The following is a 27,390-nucleotide window of genomic DNA, read 5'->3' on the forward strand; positions in this document are numbered from 1 at the left end:
TGACTTAGGCAAGAATCTTGAACAGATATTCAGATTGTGTCCCATTTCCACACAGTTCTCTGTATTGGACATAGTGGTTCTTGAGAGTCTACACTTTAGAGGGTATAAGAATTAAGGCCTCTTGTATTGCCACTACTATTGTGGGCATTCATCTGGAGGGTTCAAGGACTGGGATTGAAGGTAGGTAGGAAGGGCCAGTGATGTTTATGTGTGTGCTTGGTGATGGCACCAAAATATATTGCCATAAAGCTCTGGTACCTGTTAGGATTATGGCCCTTGATCTTTCTGAAATACTGCATCTCTACTTGTGTCCTCCCACCATTGGGCTTTAAGAGTTGCTCCCTTTTTATAAGAAAGAGATAGGGAATTGACAACTGTCCTGGCTTAAAACATCATGACATTGGTAAGAAATTGGGACGTGTTTTAATTTGCATATGTGATAACCATTCCTATTCATGTCTCATCAGGGATTTTAATTTAGAGCCCACAAGAACTTGTGATTGGAGGAATCTGATATGGCTTGGTCTCTTGGCAAAGCCCAGAACATTGTTTTCCTGTTCAGTTACCATCATTAGGAAGGAGACAAATTGCTTTGTCTTGGCAAGGAAGAGGACTTGCATAATGCAGGAATGGATCACTTATCAATTGATGTTATCAATGTCATGTTCTGAAATCTGGAAAGACTCTAAGATGTAGAAATTGGTCAAGTGAAGAGCTGCAAACAATGACATCTGTGAACTTGTCCTGGCTAATGTTTGTGTAGTAACAGTTGACACAGACCTGGTCAAGTTCATTCTGGTGAATGGAGTGACCAGACATAGGGCTGCCTAACCAAAAGCAGGCAAGGTGGCCTGGTCCTGATAACTAGAATGGGCTAAGATCTTCTTCTGCCTTCCTGCCCTTCTCCAACTTCTCTGAGCTATTTTGTGCATTATTTCTCCTCTTAAACCTAAAATCATAATAGCAATTGAGAAGATGTCAAATTTTGTAGCTGTCTACACCAACCAATGTACACAGAAGTTGTCTTAAAAAACCTTCCAGTACTTTAAAATGATCAACTACAGTGGAGGATATCTTTAGATAACAGTAATACAACTGTTCTCATCAAGGATGTGTGGGCAGTTTTTTTTTAATTTGTGAATGCAACATAGAGGAAGTTTGATAAAGAACAATGAATGTGTTTGCATTGAACTGTACTGTTAAAACTTGAATATAAAGTGTAATGCCATTTTCTATAGTTTCAATTCAAAGTTAGTGTTTAAAATCTGTGGTGTGATTTAATTTCTAGGTTGGGACTCAAAAAATGATAGTAATATATTGTTATCTGATTGTTCAGGATTTGATGATGACCATATCATGCCATTTAAACTTGCTGATTATTCATAGGCACAAGTTAACTGTGTTCTGCTTATGCTGAAAATAAAACAGGAAAATTGTTGTGAATACACATATTTCAAAGTACAATAAACTTGTCTTTTCTGTATTTTACCAGTTGGATGCTGTATTTTCCTACCTGCCTGAAGGCTGCAACTGTGTGTTTTGACAACAAACTATAAGGACAATCAAGGTCAGACAACAAGAAGCAGAACCTTTTACTGTCCAGCATTTTGGTGAATCAAAAGGAATTATTTCTTCTCAAAAAAGAAAAATCACTGAAGCGGTTTGCAAAACATTTATTCATCTGCAAAGTTTATAACAATTTAACTTTTAAGGTTTCAGCAGAAAATGTAATATACTATTGAGAATATGTTTTCAGTGGCTGCATGAGATTATCAGAAAATACCTTTCATTTTTAAGTGTTATCTATAAAATGTATTGATTCTTAACCTTAAACTGTCATTTTATGAAGGGATTGGTTTACATTTTCCATGAGAATTTCAGATGTATATTAAAATTCTGTACACATTTATTTATAGAGAAATGTAAAAGGACACATCTGAGACTGAATCCAGCCATGATTAGTGATGTGAATCATGAACTCAATTATTTTGTTGTGTTTCTAGTTGTCACAATATCACAGTACAAAACTAAATATTATTTAATATTTTTTGATTTTAATTGATAACCTAACTTAGAGAGACCATAAAATTGTTAGTACAGCAACAATATTAGAGAGAGTTAATATGGGAGTGCTCAATACGAATTATGATCCCAAAAAGCCAAAAAAGTGTTCCAGTCCATTGTTCAGACAAACACAACAAGTGCCAATCACTATTTCTGAATTGGCATAATACATTTCCTTCCAGAGAATTAAAGATTTGTAAACGTAATAGTCAATTTACATGATTTCTGTATTGTTTGGGGTGGCATGCACATTTATCTGACTGAGGAGAGTGTGTAAAGATGTGCACATGATCTAAAAGAGGTTTTTAGAACATCAAAACATAAAATGTACAGAATTTAAAAAGATATTTTAAAAATTTGTTCTGCTTTCTGGAAATTCCATTTTTTCTGTATGTTCTATTATGATGAGGTTCCAACTTCCTTATCAATTCTTATTAGAATTTCAGATGTATCTATAAGAGATCAAAAATTATAAATTTAAAAAGAATCCATATAATTATTTGTAATACCAGCTCAAGAAGAATTACCAAGAATTATTTAAAACCCTTTCAGAGCCACAGTAGTGCACAGGTCTGTCTTTCAGATGTTTTAGGAGCCTGTAGAAAAATGTACAGGGGTGCTTTTGGTCTCTCTACTGCAAGAAGTTTCACTGAGGTGCATCCATCAAGCAAAAAAAAATTCAATGAAAACCTGTCATTCGATTTTATAGTATTTAAGAAACAATGAACGTAAAAAAATGGGAGCAGGAGGAGGTTGGACAGCCTCTTGAATCTGGTTCACATTCTGTAAAGTTATGGCCGATCATGACCTCAACCTTGCCATGACTCCCGATTCTTATACCCCTTGATTCCTATGATCTGTTGATCACAGCCTGAAAAGTAGTCAATGACTGAACATCAACACCTTTTGGGGTACAAAATTCCAAAGATTCACCACCCTCTGAATAAATAAATTTTACCTCAACTCATTCCTCCTCTTTACCCCGAGACTGTTAAACTTAGTTTTAAACTATCTGCCAAAGGAAATGTCTGCTTAGTATCCAGCCTTTCAAGTTCTTTCAGAATTTGCTTCATCGTTAATCACTGGTGAAGTTCCCAAAGACTGGAAGGTGACTAATGTTGTTCCGTTGTTTAAGGGTGGCACAGACAAGCCAGGGAACTACAGGCCGGTCAGCCTGACATCAGTGGTGGGGAAGTTACTGGAGGGAATTCTGAGGGACAGTATCTGCCAGCATTTGGACAGACAGAGTCTGATTAGGAGGAATCAGCATGGCTTTGTATATGGGAAGTTGTGTTTGACAAACCGTTTAGAATTCTTCGAAGAGGTAACCAAAAGGGTAGATGAGGGTGGGGCAGTGGATGTTGTCTACTTGTGTATTAGCAAGGCCTTCAACAAGGACCCCCACAGTAGTCTGGTCTGGAAGGTTAGGTCCCATGGAATCCAGAGGGAGCTAGTTAGGTGGATTCAAAATTGGTTTGGAGGTAGGAAGCAGAGGGTGGTGGTTGAAGGTTGTTTCTTGGAATGAAGACCGGTAACTAGTGGTGTGCCACAGGAGTCGGTGTTGGGATGCTTGTTATTCATTATTTATATAAATGGTTTGGATGTGAACGCACAAGTCATGATCAGTAAATTTGCAGATTACACGAAATTAGTATGCGTTGTTGATAGTGAAGAAGGTTATCGTTGATTACAGCGAGATCTTGATCAGTTAGGGAACTGGGCCAAGAAGTGACAAATGGATTTCAATACAGATAAGTGTGAGGTGATGCATTTTGGAAAGTCATTACACTATGAATGGTAGGGCCCTAGGAAGCGTAATGGAACAGAGGGGCCTAGGAGTACAAGTGCATGGTTCGTTGAAAGTGGCGTCACAGGTAGACAGGGTGGTGAAAAAGGCGTTTAGCACGCTGGCCTTCATCAGTCAAGGCATTGAGTATGGGAGTTGGGACATTATGTTGCAGTTGTATAAGTCATTGGTGAGGCCACACTTGGAGTACTGTGTACAGTTTTGGTCACCCTGTTATAGGAAAGACGTAGTTAAGCTGGAAAGAGTGCAGTAAAAATATATGAGGATGTTGCCAGGACCAGAGGGCCTGAGTTACAGGGAAAGGTTGGCCAGTCTAGGTCTTTATTCCTTGGATGTAGGAGAATGAGGGGCGACCTTAAAGAAGTGTTTAAAATTATGAGAGGCAAACATAAGGTGGATGGTAACAGTCTTTTCCCCAAGGTAGGGGAGTCCAAAACTAAGGGCAATAGATTTAGAGTGAGAGGGGAAAGGTTTAAAACGGACCCAAGGGGCAACTTTATCACGCAAAGGGTGGTGAGTATACGGAACGAGCTACTAGAAGAAGTGGTTGAGGCAGATACAATAATATCATTTAAGAAGCACTTGGATAGGTACATGGAGGGAAGGGTCCTGGAGGGATATGGGCTGAATGCAGGAAATTGGAACTAGCTAGGTCGACACTGTGGTTGGCATGGACTGGTTAGGCTGAAGGGCCTGTATCCATGCTGTATTGCTCTATGACTCCATATATTTCAATAAAATTGCACCTCATTCTCTCAACTCTCAAGAATATAGGCATATCCTACTCAATCTCTGCTCATAGGACATTTATTGATTTCAGGAAATAGTTCATTAAATATATTCAACACTATATCTAAATATATTCTTTCTTATAGCTATTGAAACAACAATCTAGATGTGATCTCACCAAAACGCTATTCAGTTTCATCAGGACTTCTTTATCATTGTCATCTAAACCCATCACAATGAAGGCCAACGTACCATTTGCCTTCCTAATTGCTTGCTGTACCTGCATATTATCTTTCTATGTTTCACGTCCAAGGATGCACAAATCTGTCCGAACATCAGTATCATTGAAGAAAAAAAATGTTTATTTTTCTATTCTTTTTGCCACTATGAATTACCTAAGATTTTCTCAAAATTACATTCCATCTGTTACTACATCCTCCTCAGAACCTTAGTTTCACACATCGAATTATAATATCAGCAAATTTATATATACTGGTCTTGATCTGCTCATCATTAATATTATACTTGTAAATTGTAAATAGTCTTAGAGATTAGATACAGTTACTTTTGTATAAGTGGAAAATAAAAGTACCTGTTTGGGAAGCTGAAACACTTTGTGGGTAAGACTAAACAAACATGCGTATTGACTTTGGTAGTTATGCATATAACTTGCACATTGAAGGTATAATTATACACTACACATAGTTTTAATAATACTCTTGTAGTCTTAATATTATCCTTACCTGAAAATAGGTGATAGAGATGAATACTCCTCATGGTGGCTTGTTATCAATTTGTTACTGTGAAGCAAACAGAATTTTTATTCTACAGTAAATAACAAACTAGTTAAACTGGCCCACAGCAGATTGAAATTAAATGAGCATCTTTCTGAAAGAAAGGAAGCAAGGAATATTTTATGAGGGTAGGGTTTGAATTCATAATTCAGTATTGGGACTGGTTAAGTTATTGATAATATTTCCCTTGGGATTTATTCAGGGAGCAATGCTGTTTCTTGTTCTTAATTTGGTTATGGAACTTCAATTTAAATTGTTCAAGTTTGCAAATGAAACCAAAAGGGATATCTAGAAGCAAACCGAGTAACAGATTCAAAGGAATCAACCCAAAACTAGTGGGAGCTAGATAAGATCTGTCGATTGGCAAATCAAAAGTAGATGAAATTAATACATGCCTACACAACTTTAAAGAAAAACAAGTCAACATATAACATTCAATGAACAGTGCAGAATTAATAAAAGATATTTTAAATGTTAGTGGTTTGGATACTTAACATGTCAAATGACAGAAACAGTAATCAAAGTGAATACAAAGTATAGACTATGTTGTTACATCAAGATGCCATGACTGCAGTCTGGTGCTCCCAACAGAGAACAGCATTTACAAAGACCAGAACATGTTGGTGTTGAGAGTGTCCAATGCTGTGGCCAAGTACTACGTTCCATTTTAGTTATCAGGAAGAAAGAGAACTATTCAATCCATCAAAGCAGCGCAGAGCAAGATAAAAAATCTAGATGTGCCTCCTGATCATCACAGGGTTGAACAAGGAGATAAAACTTGAAGAACTGTGCATTCACCTTGAATGTAAGAAACTTATAGTGGTATTATTTATTTTGGTGTCTAACACACCAAAAAATAAATGAAGAAAACCTTTATTTCAAGGAAAAGGGTGAAGCAAGTAGAATAATATTTCCAAATGGTTGAAAGGTGAACTTGTCACTAATGTTGTGAAGTATTTCTTCACACAATCATTTCACTGCTCCTCAGTAATGGAGGTAAAACCATACACAGTGTTGTCCAGGGGACTGGAAGAGTGAGTAAGAGTGGGTTGAATAACCTCCCTCACCTCCATTTTTCAGTGCTTGCAGTAATTATTGTAGAAGATTCTTGGGAGCCAAGCTATATATTTTATTTATATTTTATTTTTGATGTAAATGTTAGTCCAAGGGAGGTAGGAAAATAGAATTAAGCTTGCACAGATTATGAATTTGTCATGATTTGGAATGATAGGAGTGATAATTCCTTCTCTTCCTTCCATGCTGTTTGGAAGAAAAGGTGGAAATAAGTAGAAGCAGTTCATCAAAACTACTTTGACTTGATTAAAGTTACTGATGTGTACCCACTGGTTGTGGTATTTGGTGAATTAAAAGTTATGTTTAATGTTACACCATTGCTATCACACCACCACTGCCAACCTATTACACATAAAATGGATTTGCCAAGAATGATTTTGTACCATACAAGTTTACAGACAAATTCTGTTTATACCTTACCTGTTGATTCTAAATTGAAAAATCTGCACATGTTCTGGTATTCATTTATTTTCTGACATTTTAATAAAGAGTTAAAGTTTATGAGTCTTAAATTCAACATCCTGGAATTCAAGGCTCCCATCTTACTCCATGTGGTTCCACCTTTGCCCTTTTAAATTTACAGATTGCTTGTACTACCCTGCTTCCCCCACACCCCAAGGGACAATGCAGGCCAATAAACAATAGGGTTCAATAGAACTTATGCAAGTTAAAACAAGCATTGCATAGATTTTGAATGCGAGTTTATGTCAGGTAGAATGATAGAGGTTGAAAAAGATGCTTTTTAATTATCATTCTAGAGCTAACAAATGCATAGAAAAAAGGTTTTAGCATCAGAGGAGTGAAGGTAGAAGCCCAACCAGAAAATAATATGGAGATGCAAGAAGGCCTTCTTCGTGGAACCATGAATATGTGGAGTCCCTTTCCATCGATCATGCTATAGTTGTTGGGATGTGGTAAAAGTGCAGGTGTTGTATTTCCCGCAGTTTCATGAAGAAGCCAGGGGAAGGGAGAAGATGCTGCAAGAAGCATAGTGAAAGAGCCCTTTAAAATACTGAAAGAAGCGGGGAGAAAGAACACTTTGGGGTCGCATCATGTACAGTTGCTATCAATATGCAGGTGATGGGGAGAAGTAGGAATGGAATAAAGAATTATCTATATATCACACACAAGGCAGGTATAGCTTGAATTTATATTGACTCCCAAACAGCAAACTTCAGTTTGAGGAAGTGAGTAAAGTCAAATGAGAAAAAATGCTAAGCATTTCTCAATTCTAATGAAATATCAACTCTGCTTTCCTCTCTACTGCTGCTGCCTGATCTGCAGGGGCTACATGTTGTAGATGAGAACACATTGTGGGCAGTGAATAGAGCCAAATAAATTGAAAGTGCATTTGCGGTCCTGGACAAAAAAGATGGGGGTAAAAGTGCAGGTGTTGCTTTTCCCCCTTTGCTGCAATGTTTGTTTTATTTCATCCTCAATGTGCCCAGTGTAGCTGTTGAATTTTGAAAGCCTACTAGGTATCCTGGTGATATAAGAGATTGATTTGAATGTAAAATAATGAAGATAAGTATATCTTTGATATAGTTGTAATTCTATCTACTATTCATGTTGCTAAGAGACATTTAAATGATTATTCAAATTCTCATCTTGGTATGAAGGAAGCACTACAAAATGTAACAAAGTAAGGAAATGATCTCTGATGAGAAATTAATTCAGACTCCGACTCTGAAAGTTCCCCATTTGTTAAAATAAGGCTTATAAACATGTTTCACTGTTTGGATGAGGGTGGTGGATCACTCCCTTTATTCTAAGTAAATCTAGTTTACAGTGTATGCATCTTTTCTGGAAGCATTTTGAGTTTTTATTAAGAACTACTCTTAATACATCATAACCTCCTCTAATTTTTAAATTCCTTAATGTCATGTAGGTTGGTAGCCTGTGAATAATTTTGAGACTATTGCATCTGACTCTGTGTCACATTCGATCTAGAGGCTAAAGGAAGATCAGAAGGCATATCTGTAATATGTGCAGACATCTCTTGGCCTTTGACAGAATGAGTAGGGAGTTTGGTATTGATGAAAATAAAACCAAAAATGAATAATGACGTGAAAATCAAGGATCATTGATGTCTGAAGAAAGATATTTTGTGTGGAAACGTTTTTGTCATAATACAGTAAAGCAAAAGATCTTTCACTGAATCGAACAAAGCAAATAAAAAGTATAGAGAGACACAATGGGTAAAGGTTTGAGCATAAATATGCCATCCAAAATTCCAAAGTGAAGCTTTTGAAACAATTGCCTTGTTGTCCAATCAATATTTACCACTTATTTAACATCACCAAAATAGATCAACATTGTCAATGTCACATTATTGCTTCTGCAAGCTTACACAGATTAGTTGCTGTGTTTCCCACATTACAACAATGACCATTCTTTGAATGTCATCACTGACTTAAAAGCATCTTTGAACATCCTGAAGATGTGAAAGATGCAGGAGAAATGAAAGTTCTTTTTCTTCAACAATAGTTGTTTTAAATGAAGACAAATAGCGCTGAATTCAAAATTCACCTTTGTTGAAATTCCAGAAAGATGCCAGATTGATGAGTAAAGTAACTCTAAATTACTGGCTTTTACGAACTTCATCTGTCCCGGTCGTACTCATCTCTGATTTTCTTGCTTGATCACTCATTTCTATTCATTCATGTTCTTTTACATTCTGCAACGAGAATGGTTTGTACAAAAGGTCTTCTTGCCTTTTTTCCTTCTAAAATCTTTTCACAATAGCTTTTTCTTCAAGCAAACATACATTTGCTCTAGCTGTCATGTGTTCAGCTCCTGATCCAGTGCACCTCTATATTGTCTTTTCACTTAATGTGACACTTGGTCTCCAATTACTCCTGCGTCATATGTGGTATTAAGGCTACCTTGTACTTATGGCTGTTCCTCTAATAACTGGAATGCATTTTCTATTATCCTATAGTAAGATTAAGATTCAGGGAATTCAAGGCCTCCTCAAACTCACACACAAGTCCTCTGTCTGGAATGTCATACAAAATGGGTTAAAGTTAAAATACCATAATAATGTTTTTTTTCAAATCTGTTCTCTAAAAATAACAATCGATAGCCATGAATTTTTAAGAATAAAGGCCTTATACTTTGCTGCCAGAAAGTCACCCAATGTGCTGAAAGGTTCTCTTCTCGGCTAAAGCAACAATGACCATGAAAGAATGAGTATACCATTTAAGTGCTTTAAATCAAAAGCACTTTTGTCTTTACTCCCAACAGCAGATCACCACAAAAAAAGGGTGTGAACATTAGATAAGTGCTAGCCATCAAATGCTCTGCAACCCCTCTAATGAACACTAGCAGGCATTTTATAAGCCTCTGTGTGGCTGATGGTATCTGGTGTCAACTTGTACAAGCTTTTCACAGCTTTTGCAACCTCTCAGCACCACCTAGTTGTGAAAAAAAAGACAACCATGACCTAATGTCATTTTGGCAGTTAGGTTACAGGTTTATTCTCATGCTTAGGTTGTTCACTTTCTATTTATTTCACCAATTTTACTCTGCCTCTACACAATCTTCTGAGGTTATTGGGATATAAATCCACCTGCTACAAATTGAGATCCAGTTCCTCCTGTGACTGGTCTTTGCACTTGACTCTTTTCAAAGGATGCTGACTCATGGCTTGAATGATTGTTTAATGCAATGGTGCATTGATAACGATCATGCAATGGTAAATGTGACCAGAATTGCATATTTGTGACTTTCATATCTTCAATAATTAAATTCCTTTAAAGGCTGTCATGAATAAATTTCATCTGCCATTGCTTTGCCCAGCTTACCATCTCATCTATATCCTGCTGTAGCCTTCGACAACCTTCCTTGCTATCCCAACCAATTTTTGTTTCATCCACAGACTAACTAATCATACCTCCTAGTCACTTTCAAGTCATTAATATATATATCACAAACAACAAAAGTCCCAGCAGATTCCCTGTGGTACATTTCATAGACTTCCATTCAGAAAATATCTTTCCACCGTTACTGTCTGCCTCCCATAACCAAGCCAATTTTGGATCCAATTAGCCAGCATGCCTTGGATCCCCTGCACCCTAACCTTCTGGACCAGCCTATCATGCCAGACTTTGTTCACTGCCTTGCTAAAGTCTATATTGACAATGTCTACCGCCCTGCCATCATCAATCTTCTTAGTTACCTCTTCAAAATACTCAATCAAATTAATGAGACAGGACTTCCTCTGCACGAAGCCATGCTGATTATCTCTGAGCAGCCTCTACCTTTCTAAATGTACATAAATCCTATCTTAGAATTTTCTTTAATAATCTCATTACCACTGGCCTGTAGTTGCCTGCCTTATCCCTGCTTCCCTTCTTAAATAAAGGAATAACATTAGCTATCCTTCAGTCTTCTGGCATCTCATCTGTGGCTAATACCGATGCAAAAATCTCCATCAGGAATCCAGCAATCTCTAGCATTCTGAGATAGATCTCATCTGACCCAGATGATTTGTCAACCCTTATGCATTCCATGATATCTAACACATCTGCTGGAAGAACTCAGTGGGTCAAGCAGCATCTGTGGGAGGAAAGGAACTGTCGATACTTTGGGTCAAAACCCTGCATCAGGTTCTACTGCTGCTTGCTTCACCCTCTGAGTTCTTCCAGCAGATTGTTTGTTGCTCCATATTCCAGCATCTGCAGTCTCTTGCATCTCCATCTAACACCTCCTCCTTAGTACTGACATGCTTCAGATTATCCATATACCCCTCCCTGAACGGACTCTCTTTCACGCCCTTTTCCTTGGTGAATACAGATGAGAACTATTCATTTAGGACCCCACTCACAGTCTCTGGCTCTGCACAGAGATTCCCCTTTTTGGTCCTTAAAGGGACCAACTCTCTGCTTGGCTACCCTTTTGCTCCTAATGTAGTAGAATGTCTTGGGATTCTCCTGAATATTTCTTGCCAAGGCTATCTCAAGACCCCCTTTGGCCCTAATAATCTCTTTCAAGTTCTGAACTACACACTCTATATTCCTCAAGAGACTCTCTCAATTCCAGTTGCTTATGACTGCCATATGCTTCCTTTTTTTCCCGGATTAAACTCTCAATATCCTTTTGCTATCCAAGGTCTACACAGAATGTCTTCAAGGCCCTGCAGGGAAAGAAGCTGGTGGATCCTATTGATGGTTCTCCAACAAACTATCAAATGTATCAGCCCGAACGTCTCATCACCAGATTTTTAATACAAACGCTGAGACCTTGCTTGGCTAGAGATGAAAAAGCCCACCCTGTTAGATCCTTCTTTGCACAACCAGAGTCCTCAACTGCTCATAAGGTGGCTACACAGGTGATGACACAATCATCTATCTCTTCTAGATTGCACATTTGCCAAGAAGGTCTGGAAAGAGAGGCGGTTGTTTTCACGGTTCATCCTGAACAGCTGCGTAACTGCATAACACAGGACTGTGCTCTCAGCAGGTGTTCCCTGGGGGCAAACACTAAGGCAGGCATGAGTTGTTGCTAGAAGATTATCAACTCAGTGAATGATGACCTTTGTCCTGTCCAATGGAAGTAGATGTCCATGACTGAATATTGCAGATTGACACATTCCAAGCTCCAGGTCTATGTGCTGAGGGATGCACTGAAGATTGATGTAGCTGCTGCAAAAGTTCGATGGGAAAAGGCCACAGTTCAGAGCCCTTCTTCTATTGTCCTTTGAGGAACCTGCATAAAAACTTATCTGACTTTATGTTTACACAATGTATGAAAAAGACTTGATGCAATGCTGATAATACTTTTGCCAATTCAATACAACACATGATAAAACAGACCAGAAAATGTCTTTGCCTAACAACTATACTTCTTTATTAATCGCAATTAGTTCAAACACTACATAGTTCCAAACAAGACTCATTAACGCTTTAGTTTCACAACTCTTTTAGTCACACAGCTCTTTAGTTTACTTTCACAACTTCCAAAACCCACTGATTGTATTCAGATATTACCCACCCTTGATGTACCTGGCCAGGGTTCAATAGTGGTGAGTTCTTCTCCAAGTCCCTGACTCAGGGTTGTCTTCTTCACTGGTTGGTCTCCTGAACTCAGCTGGTCAGGCAGCATCTATGGAGGGAAATGGACAGTCAATATTTCAGGTTCATCTGGACCAGATTCTAAATTAGTAATGTGAATTGTGAACACCAGTCGTCCCAGCACAGATCGTTATTGTACACCACTACACGCCTTCTTCTATTGTTGTTAGCCTTTACTGCCACTCTTCGAAACTAGCTCGTAATCCATTCTGCTAATTGCCCACTTCCTTCTCATTATCTGATCTTATTCATTAGTCTATTATGGTGAACCTCATCCAAGGCCTCTTGAAAGTATAGATATACTACATCTTCTGTACAGCAATTATTTACTGTCTGTTAACTTTTCAAAAATTCAGTAACATTGAGCAAGCAAGATTTTCCCATTTAAAATCATGCTAAACATTTGTCAACTCCAGATGTTGTTCGATTCTTTTCTTCAGCAAGATTCCATTTTTCTTTTTCACATATGATTGGCTGACTGTTTAAAATGGCCTGGACATTTTCTATCCCCCTTCTTAAAGGCAGACATCATGTTCATTCTCTACACATTTTACTGACAGGTCATTAACTAAATGCAGCAATGCCTCTTTTAATTCATCCCTGGATTCTTTTAAAACTCCACCTCCTCTTTTTCTCTTCTCTATTCTTTTCTAAATATATTATAGCCTGTAATATTTAATTTTTCTAGTGAGGTATCAATAGTCCCAAATATATCTGGTTTCTCCCAACAGATGATTGACTCTAGTTCCCTTGCTTTACTATGAATACTGTGCAAATACCGACAGCGTCTGGCGACCCTGTCATCTCTGTCTCAGAGGCCGACGCCAGAACATCCTTCTAGAAGGTGAACCCTTGTAAGGCTTCATGCCCCGATGGTGTACCTGGCAGGGTACTGAAAGTCTGTGCTGACCAACTGGCTGGAGTGTTCAAGGACATCTTCAACCTCTCAGTGCTGCAGTTGGAGGTTCCCATCTGCTTCAAAAGGGCATCAATCATACCGGTGCCCAAGAAGAACAGGATGAGCTACCTCAATGACTATTGCCCGGTAGCACTCACACCTACTGTGATAAAAAGCTTTGGGAGGTTGGTCATGGCTAAAATTAAGTCCTTCCTGAGCAAGGACCTGGACCCGCTCCAATTTGCCTACTGCCACAACAGGTCTAAAGCAGACGCAATCTCACTGGCTCTCCACTCGGCTTTGGAGCACCTAGACAACAGCAAAACATATGTCAGGCTACTGTTTGTCAATTACAGCTCAGTGTTCAACATCATCATCCCCTCAGTAATAATCAACAAGCTTCAAAACCTGGGCCTCTGTACCTCCCTCTGCAACTGGATCCTCGACTTCCATAACAGAAGACCACAGTCAGTGCAGATTGGTAGTAATATCTCCTCTTCGCTGACAATCAACACAGGTGCATAGAACAGTACAGCACAGAACAGGTCCTTTGGCCCACAACGTTGTGCCGACATAGCTAATCCCTTTTACCTGCAGAAATCCCATATCCCTCCATTATAGAACATAGAACAGCATCTCAAGAATGTGTGCTTAGCTCACTGCTCTACTCTCTCTACACTCATGACTGTGTGGCTAAGCATAGCTCAAACACCATCTATAAATTTGCCGATGACAGAACTGTTGTTGGCAGAATCTCAGATGGCGATGAGAAGGCGTACAGGAGTGAGATAGATCGGCTGGTTGAGTGGTGTCACAACAACCTTGCACTCAATATTAGCAAGATGACAGAATCGATTGTGGACTTCAGGAAGGGGAAGTTGGGCGAACACGCACCAGTCCTCATTGAGGGGTCAGCGGTGGAACATTAAGCAACTTCAAGTTCTTGGGCGTCAACAATCTCAGAGAAATCTATCTTGGGTCCAACATATCGATGCAATCATAAAGAAGGCACGCCAGTTGCTTTACTTCATTAGAAGTTTGAGGAGATTTGGTATGTCACCAAAGCCTCTTGCAAATTTCTACAGATGTTCAGTGAAGAGCATTTTGACCGGTTGCATCACCGCCTGGTATGGAGACTCCAATGTACAGGATCGAAAGATGATGTAGAAGGTTGTAGACTCAGCCAACTCCATCACAAGCACAACCCTCCCTGCCGTTGAGGACATCTTCAAGAGGTGGTGCCTCAAGAAGGCAGTAACTCTATTTGGCTTCTTTCTGTCAATGTCCTCTACTTTATTCTTTCCCATGCTCTCTTCTCCTGCTTTGTTTATATTTAAGTCACAAGTTTCAAATATGTTTTTCTTACTCGTTTAAAACCACTTCCCCATTCAGTCTTTCCATTAGGCCACATATTCCACCTTGGGTCAGGTTGAGCCTGTACCATTGATACAGTTCCAAAATGTTAGGAATTCTGCAAAGAGGCAGTGAGAGACATGAAAAGAACAAGTGACAGAGTCATTTGTGAAGCCAAGGACTTCATGGAATTCAAATTTAGCCAGAAATTGGCAATAGTAGGTAGAATATGATCTGTGATTGAGGACATGCTTAGTAAACATGAGGAATAATCTCTAATACAAACTCAACCAAGCAACACAATAGTGTTTCAATTATTTTCAACTCTAAAGCAAATGAAGATTACAATTTTCAGTCCACTTTTTTTTCTCTAGACAGTCCCCTGAGATAACTTCCTTCCACCCCAGTTCTGTGGGTTCTGGGGTGGCTGGTGAGGACCAAAGTAGTGTATCATCTGTAAGGCAGGAGCAGCTTGGCGTGGCAGAGGGTTGATGAGCTTCTTCCGCTTCCGTATGCTCCCAATGAAGACACTCGAGGTTTCAGCACTAGCCGAGGGCTGAGCTATCGCAATGAGCTCTGGGAGTTGTAGTTCAGTTCGCCGGTGCTCCGGACTACAGGTTCCATCATGCAATGTGCAGCCGCAGTCACATGATCCGAAGATGGAGGTTGCCGGGGTGAGGTGGTGTGAGGGCTGCTGCCTTTAAGCGCAGGACAGAGCTGTCGTGGCCCGGAGTGAATCCCAAGAGGCAGGAGAATGCAGAAAATAAAGTCTCTTATGTACCGTCAGGTAATGGCCCGTTGTTCTGGGTTGTGAGTGTGCTTTAAACCAAACTATTTTCTGGGCCTGAGGTCTCGGCAGGAGCTCGCCGCGGCTTTAAAGGGACTCAGCCCACAACAGTAGAGTGGGAGGGGTCGAGCCCAACATCAAAGGGGTGGGGAGGAAGAGGCTGATACCGGGGCCGAGCCCCTCACCAAGGGTAACAAAGAGGAGGGGCCGAGTCTGGGGCTGCTATTCACACGCCAGGTGTGTCTGAGCTGGGCATAGATTCATTCTCTGATTCTTGTAACTTCAGAGAACGTTCACTGGGATGAACTTTGGGTATGGGAAGAATTGTTTTAAGAGGAAAAGCTGAACAGGTTGGGTCTGTGCTCGTTGGATTTTAAATGAATGAGAAGTGTTCTTGTAGATATATAAGATTCTTTGGGAGGGGTTCACAGTGTAAATGCTGGGAGGATGTTTCTCCTTTTGGGAGCATCAAGGACCAAAGGATGTAGTCTCAGATAAAGGAATGCCTATTTAAGACTGAGATAAAAGAGAATTTATTCTTACAATGGGTTGTCTTTGGAATTCTTTACCTAAAAAAAAGCTGTCAAGGACTGAATCCTTGAATGTATTCAAAGCTTAAATCAATTTTTTAATCCATTAAGGAATTGAGGTTGGGTGAGAAAGTAGGTTTTTAAGCAATATTTATCTGCTTTGATCTTATTGAATGATGGAGCAGACTTGTAGGACTTAAGAGTCTACCCCTGTTCCTTTTTCTTAAGATCTTAAAGTATGATGGTACAGATGTGTTTTCTTTTCATAACAAATGATCTGTTGGAGGAACAATAGCAGCATCTGTGGGAGGAAAGGAATTGCTGATGTTTTGGGTTGAAACCCTGCATCAGGAATTTTCTTGTCATCATTCAGAAATGATGCTTAGTTCAACAGCATCAAAAAGAGAAGAAAATGACTGTACTACACCTTGGAATATTATAGAATACACTTTGATAATTTAGAAATAGTGAACAGTACATTTTTATTAAGACATGGTTTTGTTATTGTGTGTCTTGATCAAAATTTTGGAGTTGGGAAGATGTTTTTAAATATTTGTGCTGTCAAATTATAATGTTTTATTGACACTATTTGAATCAATTATCCTGAAAAAAATCCCATGAGATTTTTACAAAGTGAATGGTGACTTGATTGAAACACATGATCCTAAGGGATCGGGTGGATGAGGTGAGGATATTTCCTGTTGTGGGAGAATCTAGAACTAAGGTTCACGGTTTAAAATTAAATGTTTGCCTATTAAAAGCAGATGAGACAAATATTTTCTCGAAGAACTCTGGGAACTTTTGTTCCTCAAAGGACATTGAAAGCAGTGTTATTTAAGCCAGATGAATGCTTAATAAGCAAGGGGTGAAAGGTTATCATGTGGGCAGGGTCGGGAAGTCAAGTTTACAATCAGGTCAGCTGTCATTCTTACTAAATGGTCAAGTATGCTTGAGGGGCTGAGTGGCTCACTCCTGTTAATGCACATGCTCATGTGCATCTACGGAGACAATTAATATTTCAGGTCCCGATGACCTTTTATCAGAACCAGGTAACAGGTAAAATAAGGCATGCTTGAAATCCTCTCTTGGTTAGGCAGTCATCTGTGGAGAGAGGAAAGGGTTTTCAGATTTTCAGCACACTTGCTTTCTCAGTTTCCACATTCTTGATAAAAGGTTAACTGTTCAAAACATCAACTCTTTTTCTGTCTCCTCTGCTGAGTATTTCCAGCATCTTCTGCCTTTTCAGAGAAACAACGTATACAGTAGTAAAATAGAAGTATATGGAGAAGAGTTGCCCACTAAGGACAAAAATGGGAACTTGCATGCAAATGCGGAGGGCAACTACAGACCAGTCAGTTTAATGTTAGTGGTGGGATGGCTTTTAATCACCAGGATGAAAACAGATTAATTAAGGCAAGCCATTATGGACTTAAGGGCAAATTGTGTTTAACCAATTTGATAGAATTTTTTATTGCAGATAAACTTTTTGTGATGCACCTAGACTTGAAGGTTTTTGATAAGCTGTCATATAAAAGGCTTATCAGCAAAACTGAAATGCATGGCACAAAAGAAACACTGATAGCATGAATGCAGATTTAGCTAAGTAACAGGCAAATTGTTTCTCAGCCTGAGGCATACTCATGCCCGCGCTCTGTCCATACGCAGAATGCCTGTGCTCTGTCCATAACTGTGATCTGCATCTCCACGTTGCCAGTCTCTTTCCTAGCCAATCTCTTTTTTTCCAGCCCCTTTTTTTTCTTCTCCTTACCTTTGACCCATCCCCCGGTGGATCTGCTCTCCCTTCTTCTCCCGCACCTGCCTATCACTATCTCTCACCTGCGTCTACCTATCACCACCTTGTGCCCATCCCACCTCCCCTCTTTTGTCCACCTATTACTGCTCTGCTTTTCCCTCCTATATATTGGGCTTCCCCTTTTCCTACCTTCAGTCCTGAAGAAGGGTCCTGACCCAAAATGTTGACCACCTGCTTTTCTCCACAGATGCTGCCTGGCCTGCTGAGTTCCTCCAGCATTATAGTGTTTTTCGTCTAGATTCCAGCATCTGCAGTCCTTTGTTTCCCCAGAGATCTGTGGTGGGACCATAGCTTTACTATGTTAATAGCCTTAACCTTGGGGTGCAACCACAATTTCAAAATTTGCACATGACATGAATCTTAATAGCTTTGTGAATTGTGAGGAAGATACTGATAGATTGCAGCAGGTTGTAACCATGTTGGCGGAATGAGAAGAGGTGATGCATCTTAGTGGGAAGAATGAGGGGAGGCAGTATATAATAAAGGATACGGTCCTAAAAGGGATGCAGAGGCAGAGTGATCTGGGAGTACATGCTCACAAATCATTGGAAATAGCAAGGCAGTTTGAGAAAGTGGTTAATAAGGCATACTGCAATCAGTAAGGATAGGCAGCAACACCTCTGCCACAATTATCCTCAACATTGGTGCCCCACAAAGCTGCATGCTTAGCCCCCTACTCTACTCCTTATACACTCATGACTGAATGGCCAGATTCTGTTCTAACTCCATCTACAAGTTTATAGATAAGACTGCCATAGTGGGCTGAATCTCAAATAACGATGAGTCAGAGTACAGGAAGGAGATAACGAGCCTAGTGTCGTCTTGTCATGACAGCAACCTTTCCCTCAATGTCAGCAAAATGAAAGAGCTGGTCATTGATTTCAGGAAGGGGGGGAGGTGCACATGCTCCTGTTTACATCAACAGTGCTGAGGTTGAGAGGGTTGAGAGCTTCAAGTTCCTAGGAGTGAACATCACCAATAGCCTGTCCTGGTCCAACAACGTAGATGCCACTGCCAAGAAAGTTCACTAGTGCCTCTACTTCCTCAGGGGGTTAAAGAAATTTGGCATGTCCCTTGGACCCTCACCAGTTTTAATCGATGCACCATAGAAAGTATCCTATCCAGATGCATCACGGCTTGTTATGGCAACTGCTCTGCCCGTGACCGCAAGAAACTGCAGAGAGTCGTGGACACAGTTCAACACATCATGGAAACCAGCCTCCCCTCCATGGACTCTTCCTCATGTATACACTTCTCTCTGCCTCAGTAAAGCAGCCAATGTAATCAAAGACCTCACCCACTCCAGACATTCTCTCTTCTCTCTCCCATCAGGCAGAAGATACAGAAGCCTGAAAGCACGTTCCATCAGGCTCAAAGACAGCTTCTATCTTGCTGTTGTAAGACTATTGAATGGTTCCCTAGGATGATAAAATGGACTCGTGACCTCGCAATCTGCCTCGTTATGGCCTTGCACCTTATTGTCTACCTGCACTAGCATTTTCTCTGTAATTGCAACATTTTATTCTGCATTCTGTTATTGTTTTCTCTTGTACTACCTCATTGCACTGTTGTACTGAAATGATCCATATGGATGGCATGCAAAACAGTTTTTCGCTGTACCTCGTTATACATGTGAGAGGGGGAAAGTTTTAAGAGAGATTTACGAGGCAAGTTTTTTTTACACAGAGTGGTAGGTGCCTGGAGTGCACTGCCGGGGGAAGTGGTGGAAGCAGATACAATAGCAACATTTAAGAAGCACATGAACAGGCAGGGAATGGAGGGGTATAGACCATGTGCAGGCAGATGGGATTAGTTTGGATTGGTCTACATTGATATTGTGGGCTGTTGGGCCTGTTCCTGTGCTGTACTGTTCTGTTTCTGGTTGCCACATTATAGGAAGGATGTTGGGGTACTGGAGAGGGTCTGGAAAAGATTTACGAGAATGGTTCCCTGGTTGGGGGTCAGTGTTTACAAAGGTAAATTGGAAGGATTGATTGTCATCTTTGGAGAAAAGAAATTGAGGGAAAATTTGCTGGAAATATATGAAATTACGAGGGAGCTGGATAGGTTAGATAGTGGCAGGCTGTTTCTTTTGATGGAGGGTTTAAATATTAGAAATCGCAGATATAAAATAAAAATGAAGAGAATTGAGAATTTTTTTATGCCGTGTGTGTGTCACAGTGTAGTGGTCTCTGGCTTGATTGTGGCATTCAAGAGGGAATCTGATAAATGTATGATGGGATAAGAATGTGCAAGGTTGAAGAGAAATGACTGGTGGTTGCTCTGCTGCAAGATCTGCCATGGACCATGATAGGGCTACTATTCTGTGACCATTCTACGATTCTATACTTTTCTTTTAATAATAATTTTATCCATGAGAGCCCTTGTAATCTCTTACCCAGTTGGAAACTAAATTGTTCCATAACATTCTTCGTCTGAAATTCTGTTATTTTTATTACACTTTAGTGTTGCATGCATCTTTGATAGTAATGTTATTTTTTCTCTTTTGCTTCTTGTGCATTCAGTATCATGAAATGTGTCCCAGGTTGTGGTGTAATTTGAGACTAACACACAGTGCAACCTAATTCACTGGAAGATGTTTGTTTACTGTTTTAAATGTTTTAAACATCATGGGACTTGGTTTTGGGGATGATGATTCTAGTTGGAGCAATACAGTAATGAGACAGTTGAACAAGATCAATGATTTCCCTTATGACTAATCGTCACATAAGAATTAAGTGTGCAAATACTTTTGAAGGATGGTATTTCCATTATGTTTCTTAACTTAATTGCAATGCTGTGATGCAGGTAATTTGTGAAGTTTGATGAATTTTAAATATTTGTATAGTTTAAAATAATGTAATTACGGACAGAACCGTGATGCAGTTAGTAGAGCCTCGCAACACCGAGGGCCCGGGTTCAATCCTGATCTCAGATGCTGTCTGTGCTGAATTTGTATTTTCTCCTTGTGATGACATGGGCTTTCTCTGGGTGCTCTGGTTTTCTCCCATATCCCAGCATGTTCGGTTTAGTAGATTAATTGTCTAGTGTAAATTGCCCCTAGTGTATAGATGAGTGGTAGATTGAGGGAGTAGTTGATGAGAATGTGGAAAGAATTAAAAAAAATAGGATTAAAGAATGGCAGATGGAATTTAACTTGGATGTGTGTGAGGCGTTGACTTTAAGTTAAGTCAGGAGCAACAACCAATCTGCTGGAGGTACTCAGCGGGTGGAGCAGCATCTGTGGGAGGAAAGGAATTGTCGACATTTCGGGTTGAAACCCTGCATCAGGATTGGTGATGAGTCTGGTGCAGGGTTTCAACCCAAAATGTCAACAGTTACTTTCCTCCCACAGATGCTGCTCGACCACTGAGTTCCTCTGGCAGAGTGTTCGTTGTGTGAACCTAATTTGGTTGTGAGAGAGTGGGGAGAGTTGAGACCAAAATGCAGGAAATGGCACTGAAATGGTCAGAACCCTGTAATCCATGGTGGAGGGGAATCATAGGTTGAAGGAAAATGACAAATCTGGTACTGGTATAAAATGTGGGTTTGCTGGTGTAATGGCCGTGAAGACTGAGAAACTGAGAATGAAGTCTTGAACTCAAGCTACCACTTCAAGTTAAGGTGGCTGTTGGTTTATAGCTGGGTAGGGAAATGGAGTTGAGAGAAATCAAGTAAAGAAAAGCAGGAATTTGAGAAGTATCTTGTAGAGGAAAGCATGATAGAAATCAGCTAAACAAATTTGCTTTTAGTCTATTAATCTAATAGAACTAGTTTTGAATCTGATGCACTTTGATATTCAGCAGCATTGAAAGTTACCTTGGAATGCAAAGTGTAGCATAGCATGTTGAAGAATATGTGTTATTCTTTATCATCATTTCTTCCATTTGTCTTGTTTCTTTCAGGGCCTGAGAAGCCCCCAAGAAAGTGTGCCAGAGATTAAATCCCCTGTTGAAAATTTTCGAATCCCCAGCAAGGTAATGTGGCAAAGTTGTCATGTTGTTGACATGTAGACAATATTTAACTGTTTCAAGTGTAATGACATTTGCATTGATGAAGCCTTTTAAAGATCCTTTTCCTTTTTTTTCCCCTGTAAGTTGAAGTTATTTTGCTTAGCTAAAAGAACTCATGAGAATTTGATTTAAGGCTTCATAAATGGTTAAAATAAATTGATTGGTAAATTAGAAAGAAAGCTGTCAACTTCAAAAATGAAATGTGGAATACACAACATGTATTGAGAAGTTGTTCATTGTGTGCAAAAGTAGGTTATTCAGCTCATCATGTTTCTGTCAGCTTTTTTGAAGAACCATGCAGTTAATTCTGTCCCTAAAGATTTTTTGATATGAACTGAAGGCTGAGTTGTAGAATATGCAAGAGAAAAGGACATCCTCGTTCTGTGTAATCATGATTTGCTTTATATTTGAAAGCAGCTTTTTCAAATCTACATATATTAAAAAGGAAAAAAAAAGTATGAATTTCAAAGTGCTTTTACATTAGATTATGTATACATTGTTTCTGATTAGCATTCCAAATCCTCTTGCCAAACACCAGTTGGTTAAAAACATTATTATCAATTATGTTCCATTAAAGAATTGTTTTTGGGTCCTTATTTTTGTTTCTGCTCTTTGATATTTTACCAGGATATGAATTGTCACATACAGGTAGTTTTGCTATAATGTGTGTTTCCATAATGCAAATTGTATATTATGCAATTGATGAATTTGAAGACACTGTTTGTATTGCGTGGGCTGAATTGGTTATAACGCGATTTCAATCGGGAACTAGAGAACCATTTAAATGTTACTTTGGAAATTGACAAACAGAAAAAAACCTGTCTTGGCGGGGTCAGGGGGAATCTGTGTAACTGTAACCTCCTCGCAATAATCAAGAGACCATGGTCTCTTAACAACACAGGCGGCTAGTTTCACTACAGGAGGCCATTGGAAATTAACAAGCAACTGCTTCTATTGATACTTGTGCAAGGATACTTTATTAAACAATTTAACATACAGTCTTTAGTATTTTTAGCTTGCAGTAACAAAATAAATATAGCTATTAAAAATACCTTTAATTTTGAAAATCCTGCAGGAAAAATAACTTTGTTATTGCAAGTTTGAAATGCTCTAGTTCCTAACCCCCTTTTTCCCATTGACCCAATTGTTTTCATAATGAGATTTTTTATAATGCAAGGTGCCTTTGGAACAGAACTATTGAGTTATAGCAGAACTACCTATATATCAATTTATTTCTGTCCTTATTAAACCTTAATGTGTATCAGTAATTATTAGAATGTATAAGGCTAGTAATTAGTGTCCTTCGGAAGTCCCTTTCCCTTATGGAACACTTCAAAGGAAGTTTATTTGCTGGATTTTTTTGTATCATTTATAATTTGTTTATTTTTGTTCCTTGGATATTTAACTGTTTCACTATTTCTGGTGCTTTTACAATCCCAGAATGAGAATATAGTGTTAAGTAGCAAATTATACATTTGGCAATTCTTCTTTGTTTTGATTCTTATGTGATTTAATTTTGCATCTTAATAAGAACACTTGTTTAATTGTAGCTTTACATCTTGACATGTGAAATGTATGGTTTCCTATTTGAATTACCTTCAATTATTTGCTATTTGTATTAATGACCTGAAGAAGGGGGGCAGAATATAAAGTATTCAAGTTTGCCAATGACATGAAAAAAAAGTTGGAAGGGCAAGTGATGTTGAGGATACTGTGACTCAGCAACAGGATGGGGATAGATTGAGTGAATGGGCAAAAGCTTGGCAAATGGTGTTTAATATAGGGAAAGTGTGAGACCTTGCACTTTGGAAAGAGGAATCGAAAGGCAGATTCTCTAAATGGAAAGAGACCACAAATGATGAACAACAGAAGGATTAAGGAAAGGATATCGCATTGGAGGCAGTCCAAATGAGATTTGGCAGGATTGTCTTATCAAGAGAGGTTAAATAGGTTGGGTCTGGATTCTTTGGAGTTTAGAAGAATGAATTCTTCTCAGTGAGTTTAGAATATCTTATTGAAACATCAAAGATTCTATGGGGGCACAACAGGGTGAATGTTGAGATGTTTTTACAAGTGGAAGAATTTCAAATGAGGGGAAATGGCTACAGGATAAGGTGAAAGAAATTTTTCTCAGGGTTGTGAGTCTAGAATTCTTTAGCCCAAAGAGTAATGGAAGCTAGTTTATGGGAAGTATTTCACATGGAAGTAGATAAATATTTGTAAGATTGGGGAACTGAGGGATGAGATGAGGCCTGGGATAGATCAGCCATGATCATGTTGAATGATGGGGCAGTCCTGAGAGGCCTGGTGCCTACTCCTATTTTCTTGTGTTTTTTGTCAATTTCAAATACATCATACTGTATTTATATTCTAACAGTGTACTTCAATAGTTACTGTTGATGTGTTCAATGGATAAAGAAAATAACAATAGTTGCACAGGCACTAACTTTTTGGATCATTCATGGCCTCCACAGCTATTTTTTATGGAAGGAGATTGGAGCTGTAAAGCCAGCTCATGTCTGGAGCCAGCATAAATGGATTGACTCCACTTGCAGCATGAGTATTGAGAAAAATAACAGTTTGATCAGGTATCATGAAAGCAGTTTGAGAGAAATAATTTGCAACAGCATGAAATTGACTTTGTAAATGGATCTGATTCAACTTGCCACACATTTGTTTACCCATATTCATTAAATCTCTGCCCACTTCTCAGAATTTCTTTAATGCAGAGTGTTACTTCAGGAATCTGGTAGGATATCCCTTCAACTCTTAATCCTAAGAGGAGTCTTTTGCGTATTGACAAACATAATCACTTGTATTTATTTCTCCTATTAACTAAATGTAGTGCTATGAACTAATACTCTCCTCCCTCAAGATGTTGCTTGCTCTTGAAGTCACTTTCACTGGATTTGCTAGAATAAATAATTATGTTAGTTGGTGTCGATAAGATAACTATGCACATCATTTATTCATATTCTCCTACTGTAATTTGTTCAGTGTTAAAGCACGTTGTACTATTGAATCTATTCGACAGGTAGGTAAAGAAAGATTCCTAAGTATTCTAATGCACTGAAATTAAGCTTTGCAGAAAATTGTTGTACTGTTCTCTTTTTCAATAAATCATTGTTCTCCTTGGTTTAGAGAGAATAAATTAAGTGAAATGGTTTTCATTGGCTTGAAGGCCCTTTTGATTTATGATGTGAACAAAAAGTCATGGAGGTGGTAAGGATTTGGAATTTCTCATCAAATAGGATGGTGGAGAAACATTCAATTGTACTTTTTCACAGGGAATGGTTAATTCCCAAAGAATAAAAAAAACTCACATGGATATACAGAGCTTGGGGTTAGTTAACTAGATTGTTCGTCAATAGATCCAATGCAGATTGACAGGCCAAATAGTCGTTCCTTGTGTTGCTTTACGGTTTCACAATTTCTGAATTTTCATTTGTAGTATTATGTGCATTTGACCTTAAAGAGCCCCCTTACTCTTCACTGTTGGTTTTCTTCTAACGTAATTGGGAACAATTACTGTTCATTTTTATTACCCTTTACTCATTTATTTTTATCTGTATTTTCTACACGCTTCAAATCAAGTTCAACAAGAATTCTACCTATGCAGAATCTTGTGTCCTTGTGTTTTATGCATTGACTTTTGTAACCATTTATTTTCTCATTTTCTGTTAACTTTCACTTTGGAAGAGGCAGTGCAGTTCTTGTTTTGATTCAGTGTGCGAAATAGGTAATGTATAAATGTGCTATAGAATTTGAGTGGATTTTTAATCTTTCACCCTATAGGACAGCTGACAAGCCTACACTGAATATTTTTTATAATTTCATGTTTTTAATTTGAGACTCTTTCATTTCCTGTTTAGTGGCTAATCCTACTTGGCCTGGTTGATTTATTTTGGGATTGTTTCCAGCAATGCAGAACTTGTATGCTGGGGCTATGTATTCTGCCACTGCTATAGAACTAGCTTTTGTGCATTTTTTAAAAAAACTTTACCAAGCCACTTTGACATTTAGTTCTTTTAATGCTTTCCATTGCCTAGCTTTTTATTCCATCCATCTCATCCCATCTCGACCCAATTTCTGAAAATTTCTGCTTGCTGTGCCTTCATATTGTGCAGAAAGCTGCATTTAAAAACATTAATTTGTTTTTCTTGTTTGGGTGCTATACTGTGCATTAGGTTTAGAATTGGAAGTATCCCAAGCTAATGGGATCAAATTGTCTGCCTTAGAAGATTCCACTTGTGGTAAGAGCTCAAAATGCTCCATTACCTTTATTATTAGGCATTAAACTTAATAATCCAGTTAAATAGCCTATGGAATAGGTAGTCAGCAAGGTAAAAAGATGCTACACTGACACATTTGTGGGTGGGGATGTTAATGGAGGTATCAGAAAGGAATAGAACTTTACTCTGCATCTGGTATTACCCGATTGGAATGTCACAGTTAAATTCTATTTGATGCTCCTGTCTTTTGGACCATTGGTTCTGTGCTGCATTGAGCAAAAATTCTGACAGGTGCCAAAGTGAGATATCCAGATAATCACTTGGTGGTTGATGGATACATTTTGACCAGGTCAGTTGGAGCAATTAACTATTAGTTTAATTCAGCTCTCCAAAATATTGCGTGGGATCTTCCATGACTATCTGAGGGCAGATGGGATCTCTGTTTAATCTCTCACCAACATTTTAGCTCCTCTGTCAGCACAGCACTTCTTCCAAACTTATGTCATAAGCTATTCATTTTTGTGCTTAAGGCTCTGGATTGAGACTTGAACCCACCAACTACTGAATCAGAGGTAAGAGTGTTATCCACTGATCCACAGTGGGCACAACATCGGCATTGCTTTCTCTATCACAATTATTGTTACATTTGGAAAATGGAGGTTGCCTGGGTTTCTTTTTTTTATCTTTTATTTCTAATTTTAAAACAGGAAAAAAAATCGGACTTGCCCACTTGGCTCTTTATGTGTGGTCTGCCATTTATTGACATAACTAATATTCCTCAACACTGTTTTCTTGCCCCATCCCATATTCCTTGATTCCCTTAATATCAGGAAATTATTCATGTCTTCTGAACAGAATCAATGACTGAGCCTCTTGCGGTAGAGAATTCTAAAGATTGAGTACCCTCTGCGTGAAGAAATTTCTCTCCTTGGTCCTAAATGGCCTACCTCTTTGAGACTGTAACTCCTGGTTTGAGACTGCTCAGCCAGGGGAAACATCTTCCTGTGTCCAGCCTATTAAGCTTTGACAGAGCTTTGTAAGTTTCAATGTAATCTTTCATTCTTTTAAACTCTGGCAAATAAAGGTCTGATCTATTCAGTCTCTCCTCCTCTTGCAGAAAACCCGTCAACCCTGGTAACTCCAATGAATACAGACCCAGTCTGCTCAATCATTCCTATTAAGACAAACCTCTTGTCCCAGGAATGAACCTAGTGCATCATGT

The 27,390-nt window shown here is 38.9% G+C and overlaps 1 protein-coding gene and 1 long non-coding RNA gene across 2 annotated transcripts in view; one reads left to right on the forward strand and one right to left on the reverse strand.

Moving 5' to 3' along the window:
• Nucleotides 1-1,591: 1,591 nt before the first annotated feature.
• LOC127570890 (uncharacterized) lies at nt 1,592-15,281 on the reverse strand. Its single transcript, XR_007956418.1, has 4 exons — nt 15,140-15,281; nt 12,474-12,573; nt 5,344-5,400; nt 1,592-2,516 (listed from the first exon to the last, which is right to left on the reverse strand). It is a non-coding gene; the product is annotated as an uncharacterized LOC127570890 (long non-coding RNA).
• Nucleotides 15,282-15,433: 152 nt separating this feature from the next.
• Nucleotides 15,434-27,390, forward strand: part of vps50 (VPS50 EARP/GARPII complex subunit) — a 127,901-nt gene continuing 115,944 nt past the window's right edge. The window contains exons 1-2 of the mRNA XM_052015828.1: nt 15,434-15,580; nt 21,829-21,900. Coding sequence (XP_051871788.1) covers nt 15,548-15,580; nt 21,829-21,900 — 105 coding nt within the window. The 5' untranslated portion in view covers nt 15,434-15,547. The remainder of the gene's footprint in view (nt 15,581-21,828; nt 21,901-27,390) is intronic.

This window comes from Pristis pectinata, chromosome 5 (genome assembly GCF_009764475.1).
Source record: "Pristis pectinata isolate sPriPec2 chromosome 5, sPriPec2.1.pri, whole genome shotgun sequence".
Lineage (NCBI taxonomy): Eukaryota > Metazoa > Chordata > Chondrichthyes > Rhinopristiformes > Pristidae > Pristis > Pristis pectinata.